Below are 14,595 nucleotides of genomic sequence, written 5' to 3'. Positions count from 1 at the left end.
GTGAGGGATCCGGGCAGGCTTCGCTCGGATCGCCCCGGATCCCCGAAATTTGGGTGAGTTTGGATCTCTGAGATCCGAACCCGCTCATCTCTAATGTATATACAGTACATGTATATACACATATATGTACTTACATATATGTACATATGCTTCAAGTGCAGACACACCAACAGCAGAGAAGCCGGCCTGAAAGGAAGGAAGGGGAGGGAGGTCCGGGGGCAGGAAGCAGCGCAGCAACCGCTGCTGATACTACCAGTTGCGGCTACTGCTGTCACTCAAGTGTGCGCTGGGATGGGGGTGCCGCCAGCAGGACATAGCGCAGCAGACGTGGCGACTGGTAAGAGCTACTGCTTCCATTGAACCAGCACCAGGACGGAGTGTAGCCGGTTTTCCGATCACTGCTGGCCACAGTGATCAGGACACAGCAGGAGCCGCGGCAACCAGGAGCCGCTGCTACTGCTTCCTTTTACCCCCGCCGGGAGGGAGTGAATCCGGCTTCCCGATCACTTCTGGCCACAGTGATCAGGACACAGCAGCAGCCGCAGCTACCAGGAGCCGCAGCTGCTGCTTCAATGGAAGTCATTGCTGCACTTGCAGCCACTCTGGGAGGGGGGTACCGCTGGGTCCTGTTCACTGTAGCCAGCAGTGATCGGAACACAAAGGAGGGGGAGCCGTGGGTGCAGGGGAAGGTCACTCTGTTATAGGCGGCTGTGGGAAGATTAGCTTCCTGCAGCTGCCTAGTTGGCGTCTCTGACTGGTCTCATTAGACGTGACCATGTCAGGGAAAGCCCAGCCTGGTGTGGTCACATCTGATGCGACTATGCCAGGTAAGTGGTTAATGTCCACTGTATTAGAAGTAAGCAGCTCCTATAAGCAGCGTACTACAGGCCCCATTTAAAAACGAGTCTTATTACCAGCTGCATATTTTGTTTAGTATTGCAGCGATACGAATGAATATGCCACTGGTATTCAACATTACTTTCCCCACCGGCAGGGTCCAGCAGGGTCCAGCGGTGTCCCCTTCCTCAGAAGCATCCCCCGCACTGTTACTGGTAGCCTACTGCTGCCAGCGATAGGTGGTTGTGTCATGCACATGACACTTTCACCCAGTGGAAAGGCTGATGCCCGAAAGGCTGTTGCTGGGGCCCCATTGCTTCTATAGATGTCGTAAGTGATACAGTGGCAAACAGCTTAAATCTTAGTTTATCTCTGTTTGTTAACTATTGAAAGGAGGGCATAATGCTTTTAGCAAGTGCTAAAGGGGTTATGTCTCTTTGTTAAATGGTGCCCTACGGTTTAAATCTCACATATTTCTAGTACCGTTATCTATGGAGATGTGTCTAAGCTTCTAGTAGCAACAATCTTCTCAGTTCACTTGGCTTCCCTCAGAGACAACTTGTATTTGGAAGAATACATTTTGTGTACAATGGATACTATTCAGAAATACTCCTAGAACTGATTCCTCCAGCTTGACATAAAAAAAGGTATAGCTTCTTCCCACTCAATATGAAAAGCTTAGTATTCATCCTGAGGTGACCATCTCAAGATTTCTGAAGTGTTTTGTGGCCAGGTGTATAACCAGAACTTTGGGAATACCACTGCAGTTTTTTTAAAGTGCAACAAGGTTTTTAGGTCATCGTGCCTTACTCTACACTCACCAGATTTCTCTTCCCCATTGGGTAGAACTAACGGCGCTCTGAATCAGGGCGGGACATATTTTTTTTGTCCAGGCCGCTTGCTAGCGGGCGGCCTGGCGATGGTCTCGATTATCGTGACTATCGGGCTTGCGACGAGACCCTTGTTGTAGGGTCTCGTCCACCGCAAGCTCCAGGGAACTTCCTGCTCTAATAGGGGCTGTGTCCACTCCAAAGTCCAGTGCAGTGTCCCAGTCCTAAAGGGGTGCTGTAGTGTTGTCCAGGGGGTGCTCTGTCCATCAGGGGTGCTCCCCCCAAGTGCAAAAAAAATAATTTTTTTCTGTGTTTGTGAATTGTGGGCGCAGTAGCCGCACGTGCATCAACAAAGTAGCGCCAAGCGTGCGCCTGTGTCATAAGTGAAGGGCTGGCTGGCTCGTCTGTTAAAGGGTGGTGTAACCCTCAAAGTGCACTACAAACAAAATAAAAAATAATTTGTTGTGTTTGTGAATTGTGCGCAGTAGCCGCACGTGCCACAACAAAGTAGCGCCAAGCGTGCACCTGTGTCATAAGTAAAGGGCCGGTTGGCTCGTCCGTTAAATGGTGCTGAAACCCCCAAAGTGCACTCCAAAAAATATTTTTTTTTTCTGTGTTTGTGAATTGTCTGCACTGTAGGTGCATCCTCAAAGCAGCAGCGCCAAGCGTGCGTCTGTCTGTTAAAGGGTGGTGTAACCCTCAAACGAGTTACACTGGCAAAAGCACAGCGAAGAACTGTGCGTTCTAAGAAGATATCACAAATCCACAAGGAGAGTCCAAGTGTGGTGGCAGTTGCGATGCCTGACCTTGCCAGCACTGGACGGGAAGAGGTGGCTCTTTCCACCATTTGCACGCCCCCTGCAAGTGCTGAAAGGAGGTACCCACAGTCCACTTGCTGATATGCAAATTGAAGATGTCACTGTTGAAGTACAACAGGATGAGGATACTGGTGTAGCTGGCGCTGAGGTGGAAGTTGGCGAGGAGGATTCTGATGGTGATGTGGTTTGTTTAAATCAGGCTCCGGGGGAGACAGTTGTTGTCCGTGGGATGAAAAAGCCTATTCATGCCTGGGCAGAAGACCAAACATTCCATCTCTTTGGTCTGGCAATATTTCTATCCAAATCCGGACAACAGCTGTCTTGCCATATGTACCATATGTAAAGGTGAAATAAGTAGGGGTAGGGACGTTAACCACCTAGGAACATCCTCCCTTATACGTCACCTGCAGCACATACATAAAAAGTTACTGTCAAGTTCAGAAACTTTGGCTAAGACCGTAAGCAGTCCAGGGACACCTAAATCCCTTTGTCCTGTTGTATCCAAGCGCCTGCAAACCACACCATCAACTCCCTCCTTGTCAATTTCCTCCTTAGTCAGGATCGGAAGTAGTCCTGCAGGCCATGTCACTGGCATGACTGACTCTCCTATCCGGGATTCCTCTGGAGGATCCTGCATTGCTACGCCTACTGCTGCTGTTTCTGCTGGGAGTCGTTCATCATCCCATAGAGGAAGTAGGAACACCACTACTTTTACTAAACGTTTGACCCTCCAACAGTCCTTAGCGAGGAGGATGAAGTACGACAGCAGTCATCCTGAAGCAAAATGTATAACTGAGGCCTTGACTGCTATGTTGGTGTTAGACGTGTGTCCGGTATCCGCCATTAGTGCAGTGGGATTTAGACAATTGATGGAGGTAGTGTGTCCCCAGTTCCAAATCCCATCTAGACTCCACTTCACTAGGCAGGCGATACCGAGACTGTACAGAAACATCAGAAAAAGTGTCCTCAGTGTCCTGAAAAATGTGGTTGTACCCAATGTCCACTTAACAAAGGACCTGTGGACAAGTGGAACAGGGCAGACTAAGGACTATATGACTGTGACAGCCCACTGGGTAGATGTATCACCTTATGCAGCAACAACAGCAGCTTCACCAGTAACAGCATCTCAGAAACGCCAGCTTGTTCCAAGGCAGGCTACGCTGTGTATCACCGGTTTCAGTAAGAGGCACACCGCCGACAACCTCTTAGAGAAACTGAGGGAAATCATCGCCCAGAGGCTTACCCCACTTAGACTCTCCTGGGGATTTGTGATATCTGACAACGCCACCAATATTGTGCGGGCATTACATCTGGACAAATTCCAGCATGTCCCATGTTTTGCTCACACAATAAACTTGGTGGTGCAGAATTTTCTGAAAAGCGACAGGGGCGTGCAGGAGACGCTTTGGGTGGCCCGAAAAATTTCTGGCCACTTTCGCCATTTAGCAACTGCGTGCCGAAGACTGGAGCACCAGCAAACACTCTTGAACCTGCCCCGCCATCACCTGAAGCAAGAGGTTGTGACGCGGTGGAACTCAACCCTCTATATGCTTCAGAGGATGGAGGAGCAGCAAAAGGCCATTCAAGCCTATACATCCACCTATGACATAGGCAAAGGAGGGGGTATGCACCTGACTCAAGCGCAGTGGAGAATGATTTCCGTGTTGTGCAAGGTTCTCCAGCCCTTCGAACTTGCCACACGTGAAGTCAGTTCAGACACTGCCAGCTTCAGTCAGGTCATTCCCCTCATCAGGCTTTTGCAGAAGCAGCTGGAGAAAGTGAAGGAGGAGCTAAGACGGAGCGATTCCGCTCGGCATGTGGGACTTGTGGATGAAGCCCTTCATTCTCTTTGCCAGGATTCCAGGGTGGTCAATCTGTTGAAATCAGACCACTACATTTTAGCCACCATGCTCGATCCTAGGTTTAAAGCCTATGTGGTGTCTCTCTTTCAAGCCAACACAAGCCTGCAGAGGTGCAAAGACCTGTTGGTGAAAACACTGTCAGCTGAAACGGAACGTGACACGTCAACAGCTCCTTCTTAATTTTCTCCCGCAACTGGGGCTGCCAGGAAAAAACTTAGGTATTCTAACCAACCCGCTGGCGGTGATGCAGGGCAGGCAGGACCAAGTTTGGACATCTGGTCCGGACTGAAGGACCTGGCAACAATGACATGTCTACTGTCAATGCATATGATACTGTCACCATTGACAGAATGGTGGAGGATTATATCGGTGACAGCATCCAAGTAGGCATGTCAGACAGTCCGTACCTGTACTGGCAGGAAAAAGAGGCTATTTGGAGGCCCCTGTACAAACTGGCTCTATTTTACCTGAGTTGCCCCCCCTCCAGTGTGTACTCCGAAGTGCAGCCAGGAACCTTGTCAGCGAAAGGCATAGGAGGTTGCTTCCACAAAATGTGGAGAAGATGATGTTCATAAAAATGATTTATCAACTCTTCCAGGGAGACCAGCCTCCAGAACGTACAGAGGGACCTCTGGTGGTGGATTCCAGCGGGGACGAATTAATACTCTGTGAGGATGAGGATGTACACAACATTGAAGAGGGTGAGGAATCGGAGGATGAGGACGACATTTTGCCTCCGTAGAGCCAGTTTGTGCAGGGACAGATTAATTGCCAGCTTGTTTTGTGGTGGCTCAAACTAACCAATCATTTCAGCCACAGTCGTGTGGCAGACCCTGGCGCTGAAATGATTGGTTTGTTAAAGTGTGCATGTACTGTTTATACAACATATCCAAGGACAATTCCATCTTGCACCTCTTTTTTTTCTTTGCATTATGTACTGTTTGGGGCCTAGTTTTTCAAACTGCCATCCTGTCTGCCACTGCAGTGTCACTCCTAGATGGGCCACGTGTTTGTGCCGCCCACTCGTATCGCTTAGCATAGTCATCCAGCTACCTCGGTGCAACCTTTTGGACATAAAAACACTATTGTGAGGTGTGAGGTGTTCAGAATAGACTGGAAATGAGTGGAAATTAAGGTTATTGAGGTTAATAATAGCATAGGAGCAGAAAAACCCACAAATTCTGTGATTTTAGCTGTTTTTATGCTTTTTTTTTTTCAAACAAATACAGATCCAAAACACAAAACCCAGAACCCAAAACACGGAAGGGTGGTTTTGGCAAAACCAATCCAGATCCAAAACACGAAGAAACATCCAAAACCAAAACACAAAACACGAAAAGTGGCCGGTGCACACCCCTAGTCTACACACATATGTACGCACTAATTCTAACAGCATTTGTGCTCTCGATGCAGACTTGGGAAAGGTGCAATGTGTTTGTTGCCTTTCAAACATCATTCACATGCTGCACATGCTGGTCTTTTAGGATTACTTATTGATATCCCAGTCACCATGCCATGTAGATGCTTCTGTACATTATGGTAGGTGACCTATTCTTCTATAGCATAGCTCCATTGACTGCTTGGAATCAAAAGCTGTCATCGCATAACACTCTTTAGTATCCGTTGTTGTCACTTGGTTGCTGCCACAATTACAGTCCCTCTTTGGTTGTATAGACAGCACACTGACCCTTTGGGAATCAGACTCTGTAATCCTTCTTCTCCAGTACACTTATGACTATTAAATGTAACCCTAAATAAGGCACAAACAGTACATCTTTTATTTCTGTAATAACTGTATTTCCTTTAATTCTCAACCGTACAGTAATTGTACCGACTGTCTCCAAATCCCCTGACATTCACTAATCCACATGGCTTTAATGCCTTAAATCCAAATTTGGATTAACCAGGCAGAGATACAGGTGGCTGTAGACACAGGGTTAAATGGGTACAGGTTATCTGGGTCATAAATGCAGCCTGGGTCAATTGGGTATGGGCATTGTAGCGCGCCAGTAACAGGTAACAGTATGTTTCTCTATGTAAGCGTTGATAGCACAATGTAACAGGGAACCTGTGGTGGCCTTGTGTGGCTTTGTAATGCTGAGGGATCTCGGTGATAACATGCAGGATGCCCCTGGAGAAAGATGCACTATGGAGCCACGCAGTAGCGCATATCAGAAATCAGACCTCCAGAGAGAGCCGCACTAGGTCCTAGCGACCATCGGCTCTGGGGCTAGGAATAGAGGCAGTGTAGACTGCTCCTCTAACAGTAGGCACACCCAATCTAGATTGATTATTTATCTCAATAATCCAATTCTTGGAACAGTTAGATAGACTACATCATTCTTCAAGCACTTACTAAAGATTATCAAATAAACTTTGGCTGAACCAAACAGTATTAGGACCTCTCAGGCTATGCATACAGCATCTCAAGATGTAAACCATCATATACATATACATTGTGATAGATAGATAGATAGATAGATAGATAGATAGATAGATAGATAGATAGATACTGTATATCTCTGATACTTCTGTCATAAGATCTTTGGTAAGTACCGTATATACATAAATGGTTTTAGAATGCATATTTATCTATAGATATATATGTAAAGTACATAGGTATGTATATAGGTGTGGAAAGAGCCGCACTGTCAGTAGTCCAAATATCCATCCATTGCTGGGGTGCAACAAACCAGAGATATCCCAACTTCCACTGGGATCCCAATAAAAGTTGAAAAATGTTAATTAATGGCACTGAATTGTAATTAGATGGCTAATTTCAACCCAACTAGCTTTAACATAACCAGCCAAACAGCGTCTTCAGAAAATGAAGATAATCATGATAATAATAATGAAGTTACGCAAGTAAATACTAAGAAAATTACCAGTTGAAAGAAGAATAGTGTTTTGCTTAAGTTATATTACATAAATACTAAAGACAGAAGTAATTGAATGGAACTTTTTTCAGGACTGCCCAGCTGGATCGCAGGACTTTCGGGAGATGCAATGTGCAGAATTTGATAATGTAGCATTTCGAGGAAAATACTATTCATGGAAAAGTTACAAGGGAGGTAAGTATCTACATTTAGACAATGGGCCTGATTTTGAGATGGACACAGTGCCAATATTAATGCAGTTGAGTGATGTTTTGCTACTGGGCATGTGAAAAAAGTCTACAAAACAGTTACTGTGCTCACCGAACTAATGTGTGCAATACCATTCGTAGTTGTATACGGTATCACTAACACTTGAAAAGGGTCTTGCAAGTCCTAGGCGTATCAGATAGGAGACTGCAAGGTGACCATGAATTAGAGGAGAGTAGCTAGAGTAGATCCCAGGCTACCGCAAATCTCGACGGTGCTAGCGATGTTGTGTCGATGTTGGTGTGTTTACAAACTCCATTGCAAATGCACATACCGCACAGCCTGAAAGTGGGCGTCTCACCGTTCGTACATTCCATCGCACAGTGGAGCACAAAGAGAAGGCTGAGATTAGCATTTGCATATTCCGCAGCCGCTGTTGCTAGAGCGGCTTTGACTGCAGTTGCATTTCCAACCATCTCTGAATCTGGCCCAATGTACAGTGGGCCTGATTCAGACCCACTCGTGAGCGCTGAGCGCTCGCAAGCGGGTCGATGGTGCCCTAGTGCGCATGCGCATGACGGAGGGAGCTCCATCGTCCGCATGCGCAAGACCTGAATAGCGACGGCCAAGCCGTAGCTATGGGCCTTGCACCAAAGGGGGCATGCTGTCGATGGTGAGTGACAGCACGCCCCCTTTGGTGGGCGTGCCGGGGGAGTTGCTGCCCAGATGGAGGCGTTCCCATGGGAACGCCTACCGTCTGGGGCCGGCCCCACTGACATCACTAGTGATGTCAGTGGGAGTGCTTCTGGCTCTGATAGAGCCAAAAGCACTCCTGGGCTTGCGGCAGCGAGACCCTACCGCAGGGTCTCGTCGCAAGCACGATGGTCTTGACCATCGCGACCATGTTTTTGGCCGCTCGCATAAGCTGTGGGTGGTCACCCAGAGCTATGCAAGCGGCTAGGAGGCCGCTCCAATTTTAGGTAGGAGGGCCCTGATTCAGAGCGAGCGCTCTTGTCAGAGCATCCGGCTCTGAATCAGGCCCTGTGTTCTGCCAAAAAACAAGCAAACACTAATTTGACTAACTTGACTACAAAACTTCTTAATCAATTCTAATTTATATAATGCTTACAATTTAGACTAAACATTATGGGTCTGATTAAGAGATATACACTAAAACGATAGCGTACATCTCCAATGCTTAGCGGTCTGCGTATGCACAGGTGACCCTTTTTGCGCATGTGTAGAACAGGCCCTGCAATTTCGTTTGGGAGGCAGAGTGGGCACGTGGCTGGCCACCTTTCCCGGAAACGAGGGCATGCCGTCCCCGTTTTCCGGGATGGACGAGGCAAGTGTCGGTGAACGCAGATTTCCTGGCTGCTCAAGTGACCAGGGAGCAGCCAGGCTGAGATAAGCTTTAGCTTCAGCTTGGCCAATAGTCACGATCGTGATCCGGAGAAGCATCTACAGACACAGCACTTGGATTGCAGATGTCTATGTCATACAGGCACCTCCTGCTGCATTTACATTTTGTTGGATGGTATTGCACCGCCGCTTCTGTGCGGCTCTGCAATACTGTCCATCTCTGAATCAGGCCTTTATCTCTTTAAATGTATCTGTTTATCAATTGATTAGTAATAAAAGAGTCGCAGAGTATGAATAAATTAACTTTAGTTAAGATAGATAGAATAATGTACATATATCACAAAACAACATGTTTCCATTTTAAAAGTTATTTTTAGAAAATCCCAAGGCCAAACAAATGTCAGGCAACATATAAGAAAACAGTGAAGAAATATTAACAATTTTTCCTATTTTCTACTAACACAAATGAGTCTTGACAACCTTCGCCTTTGTAAGCTCTCCTATAATTGCAGTATAATTTTTAGTCTAGGGTATTTTGTTTTATTTATTTTTTATATAAATTGAATGATAACCCCTGTATTTTACTAGTGTACATTTACACTTTCCATTTGTTTACAATTACTCCTTTAGAATGTAAGCTCTTGCGAGCAGGGCCCTCTACCCTCTACCAGTTTCAGAATGGGACATGATGGGCCCACAGGAGGAATGCAAGGGTAGGGACCCACCATATAATGCAAAGTGTTGCAATGCCCACCATATAATGTAGTGTCGCAGTGCTCACCATATACGTAATAAAAAGAGTCGCAGTGCCCACCATATAATGCAGAGAGTGTCGAAGTGCCCACCATATAATGCAAAGTGTTGCAAACCACCATATAATGCAGAGAGTGTCACAGTGCCCGCCATATATTGCAAAGTGCTGCAGTGCCCACCATATAATGCAGAGTGTCGCAGTGCCCAGCATATAATGCAGAGAGTGTCGCAGTGCCCACCATATAATGCAAAGTGTCGCAAACCACCATATAATGCAGAGAGTGTTGCAATGCCCACCATATAATGCAGTGTTGCAGTGCTCACCATATACAGTGCCTTGCAAAAGTATTCACCCCCCACCCCCCCTTGGCTTTTTACCTTTTTTTGTTACATTACAACCTGTATTTTATTTATTGTAGTGAAGTGAAGTGAAATGAGAAAAATATATATAAAAAAGAATCTTTATAAATAAAATTCAGAAAATTGGCATGTGCATATTTAATTACCCCCTTTGCTATGAAGCCCCTCAAAAGTTCTGGTGCAACCAATTACCTTCAGAAGTCGCATAATTAGTGAAATGAAGTCCACTTGCGTGAAATCTAAGTGTCACATGATCTGTCAGTATAAACACACCTTTTCTGAAAGGCCCCAGAGGCTGCAACACCAGTAAGCAAGAGGCATCACACCATGAAGACCAAGGAACTCTCCAAACAAGTTACGGACAAAGTTGTTGAGAAGTACAATCCTCGGTTGGGTTATAAAAAATATCCAAATCTTTGATGATCCCCCAGAGCACCATCAAATCCATTATCAGCAAATGGAAAGAACATGGTACCACAACAAACCTGCCAAGAGAGGGTCGCCCACCAAAACTCACAGACCGGGCAGGGAGGGCATTAATCAGAGAGGCAGCATAGAGACTAAATGGAACCCTGAAGGAGCTGCAGAGTTCCACAGCAGAGACTGGTGTATCTGTGCATGTGACTACAATAAGCCGTACACTCCATAGAGCTGGGCTTTATGGAAGAGTGGCCAGAAAAAAGCCATTACTTAGTGATAAAAATAAGAAGACACAATTTGAGTTTACCAAAAGGCATATGAGTGACTCCCCAAATATATGGAGGAAGGTGCTCTGCTCAGTTGAGACTAAAATTAAACTTTTCGGCCACCAAGAAGAACGCTATGTCTGGCGCAAACCCTACACATCCCATCACCCCAAGAACACCATCCCCGCAGTGAAACATGGTGGTGGCAGCATCATGCTGTGGGGATGTTTTTGAGCAGCAGGGACTGGGAAACTGATTCGAGTCGAGGGAAAGATGGATGGTGCTAAATACAGGGATATTCTTGAGCAAAACCTGTTTCAGTCTGCCTGTGATTGAGACTGGGACGGAGGTTCACCTTCCAGCAGGACAATGACCCGAAGCATACTGCTAAAGCAACACTCGAGTGGTTTAAGGGGAAACATTTTAATGTGTTGGAATGGCCTAGTCAAAGCCCAGATCTCAATCCAATTGAGAATCTGTGGTCAGACTTGAAGATTGCTGTTCACAAGTGGAAGCCATCCAACATGAAGGAGCTTGAGTAGTTTTGCCTTGAGGAATGGGCAAAAATCCCAGGGGCAAGATGTGGCAAGCTCATAGAGACTTATCCAAAGCGACTTGCAGCTGTAATTGCCGCAAAAGGTGGCTCGACAAAGTACTGACTTTAGGGGAGTGAATAGTTATGTTGTCCTAAATGTTGTTTGATTCACAATATAAAAAAAACACGACTTCACAGTTGTAGGCATGTTGATGAAATGATGCACACCTTCAAACAGTCCATTTTAATTCCAGTTTGTGAGGCAACAAAACATGAAAAATGCAATGGGGGGTGAAAACTTTTGCAAGGCACTGTACGTAATAAAGAGTGCTGCAGTGCCCACCATATAATGCAGAGAGTGCCGCAGTGCCCACCATAAGATGCAGAGAGAGTGGCAGTGCCTGCCATGTAATAGAGTGCCGCAGTGCCCACCATATAATGCAAAGTGTTGCAAACCACCATATAATGCAGAGTGTCACAGTGCCTGCCATATAATGCAGAGTGCCACAGTGTCCACCATATAATGCAGAGAGTGTCGCAGTGTCCACTATATAATACAGTCCCGCAGTTACCACCATATAATGCAGAGTGTCGCAGTGCCCACCATATAATGCAAAGTGTCGCAAACCACCATATAATGCAGTGTTGCAATGCCCACCTAATGCAGAGTGTCGCAATGCCCACCATATAATGCAGTGTCGCAGTTTTCACCATATACGTAATAAAGAGTGCCGCAGTGCCCACCATATTATGCAGAGTGCCGCAGTGTCCACCATAAGATGCAGAGAGTGCCGCAGTACCAACCATAAGATGCAGAGAGTGTCGCAGTGCCTGCCATGTAATAGAGTGCCACAGTGCCCACCATATAATGCAGAGAGTGTCACAATGCCCACCATATAATGCAGACAGTGTCGCAGTGCTCACAATATGATACAGAGTGTCGCAGTGGACGTGATATAATACAGAGAGCATCAGTGACCCACATACTATATAACACAAATATGAATACAGCCTTTACAGGGGCGTTTTAAGAGAGGAGGAGGCCATGTGCAGCCTACGTTTGGGCCCCCTCCTCTCTGTCAGCGTCTCAGTGCACTTTTAGCGCAGTAGATTCTGCCATCATGCCAGAATCTATTGCGCATGCGCAGGTCTCCGGGAAAATGGTGCCCGTGCCTACTTTCCCGGGGACATCTTTTCTGTGCATGCGCAAATACTGGGAAAATGTCCGCCGCCATTTTCCCTGTGAGTGTTTGCTGCTCTGCAGCGCCGGTCTGGCACTGCGGAGCAGCACTTCGGGATCTGCGGAGGGGTAAGTAGAATTTTAACTATGGGTGCAGGGTGTGTGGTGTGGGCCACCCTGTACCGAGGGGCCAGAGTGCACTGCACACCTTGCACCCATTATAAAGACGCCTATGAGCCTTTACACACACAATATTAATACACCCCCCTTCGACACACACATACAACATTAATACATCACCATAGACAATATTAAAACACAGCAACCCCCAGAAAAAAACAAATTCACCCCTCTCCCCCCCAAATACCAACCCCCTTAGATAACACTAAAACATTTTTGACACCACCAGTTACACTTAACTGCCCAGAGGGAGGATATGTCTCTCAGTGATGGATGGACCTGCTCTGTGTTTGTTCACTGCAGTGAGTGCCTCCAGCAGCCTGGGCTCCTCCCCCCGCTGGCTGCATGTACCATCACAGGGGAACATTGTAGGAACCTACTTTACCCGGAAAGTAGGCGGAGCTTCAGTCACCCACAAGTGGGCAGAGCTTAACTGATCATGTGCGGGGCTTCGGAAAGCCGGGGTCTGGTGCTTCACTTGCCCATTTTGTTAATCAGGCCCTGATGGCAGTGTACCCCTCCCCCATTCACGTCCCGCTAAGCCCCACCCCCTAACAGAAAGGGGCGTGGACACAATGCACTGGGGCCCACCGGGAATTACCCGAATTCCTGGCAGCCCAGTCCGAGCCTGCCCTCTACCCTAGTATCTCCTTACTTTAATTTCATCTACTTCTTACTCCCCACTAGGGCACCTAACACTTGGTTGCTTCTGCTCTGTTGCTTATTTTGGTGTTATGGTTGCCAATGTAGCAATATATATTATCCATATCCTTGTCCTGCATTGTATTGTATTGTACTGTAAGTCACTTTTTTGTTCATGTACTTTGTAAAGCGCTGTGGAACACTTATGGCACCATATAAATAAACAAAAATAATAATAATTTTAAAAGGTCAGTCAATTTTAATAAATATTAACTTGATAATCAATGGCTATAAAATAAATCCTCCACAGAGGAGTTATTTAAACATTTAATTGCTTAAGGCAGCCTGATACAAGTGGCATCACTAGGGTAGTGCACTTGGTCCAGACCATCCCAGGTGACACCAAAAATAGAAGCCATGACCGGGCACTGCACAATGTACTAAGGAGGAGATGGCAGTGCAGGGTGAATCTCAGGAAGCAGCCCAGCATCTCCGGGAGTGCTGGGCACGCCCCCAGAGTGATGAAATTGGGGGCATCCTGTGAGGCCACACCCCTGTCTCCTTTTCAGGTCTTATTACAGCACTGGGCCTAGTGACGCCCCTGCTTATGCTATTGTCATTTATATTAGAGGTTGTAGGCTGTGTGTAACGTGTCTATATGACTGGGCCTTATGTCACTTAATTACCAAGTGTTTTGCATGAGATCCCCACATAGCATGAGGATCCCTTTTGTGACCTCATGGATGCTGTGATTTCCCCCAGGGCCACCAAAAGCTACAGTACTAGGCTCTCTGATGCTCGTTTCTTGCCCCCCCCCCCCAACCCCCACCCCCTAGGCTGTTCATGAGGACTCCCTAGGCTGTTCATGTAGCTTTGCCAAAAGCATGTGTAGTGCACGCACATAGCCACGAGTGTAACCATGTACATAATAATAAGTAGAGTAAAAGAGGACAGCCTACAACAACTGGGCAATGAAGTTAAATGTGACCTTAGTTTTTCATGTTTTCTGCTTTGCCCCTCTTCCTTACAAATATAGTGTTCTGTGTTCTTTCTGTTTTCACACCCATCTGTCATAGCTCCCTCCTGATTTCACTCATCCAGTATTCTGCACTCCCCACCTCCTCCCCTCACAGCTTTGCTGGGGAATTTGTCCCCTGGGAGATTCCACACATAGATTCTAAAGTAAAAGATTTAGCTAAAATGCTCAACTCAGCGCATTCCTGGAGGGAGAGTGCAGAGGTGCAAAGGGAATATGAGGCCAGAAACAAAGCTTAATGCACACCAGATGCAACTAAATTCCTCCAGAGATCAGAAGTACAGGGATCCTTCTTTATACAGGGTGAGAAGATAGAGCTCCCCAAACTCATATCCAAAGACCGGTATGTGCTGTTTTCTCACTTTAGATTTTAACTTAGTCTTAATTTTTTTAACTATTTGGCTTAGAAAAGATATGTTTGTAGTCAGCCA

At 46.5% G+C, this 14,595-nt stretch overlaps 1 protein-coding gene across 1 annotated transcript in view; it reads left to right on the top strand.

The window, feature by feature from the left end:
• ADAMTS10 (ADAM metallopeptidase with thrombospondin type 1 motif 10) overlaps positions 1–14,595 on the top strand; it is a 175,987-nt gene that overhangs the window by 106,298 nt on the left and 55,094 nt on the right. Inside the window, exon 16 of the mRNA XM_088448917.1 lies at positions 7,316–7,418. Within this exon, the coding sequence (XP_088305043.1) occupies positions 7,316–7,418 (103 nt within the window). The remainder of the gene's footprint in view (positions 1–7,315; positions 7,419–14,595) is intronic.

This window comes from Taudactylus pleione, unplaced genomic scaffold (genome assembly GCF_031769625.1).
Source record: "Taudactylus pleione unplaced genomic scaffold, aTauple2 ptg000471l, whole genome shotgun sequence".
Classification (NCBI taxonomy): Eukaryota; Metazoa; Chordata; class Amphibia; order Anura; family Myobatrachidae; genus Taudactylus; species Taudactylus pleione.
The sequence above is the reverse complement of the archived record's forward strand: the minus strand, read 5'-3'. Positions and strand labels throughout refer to the sequence as shown.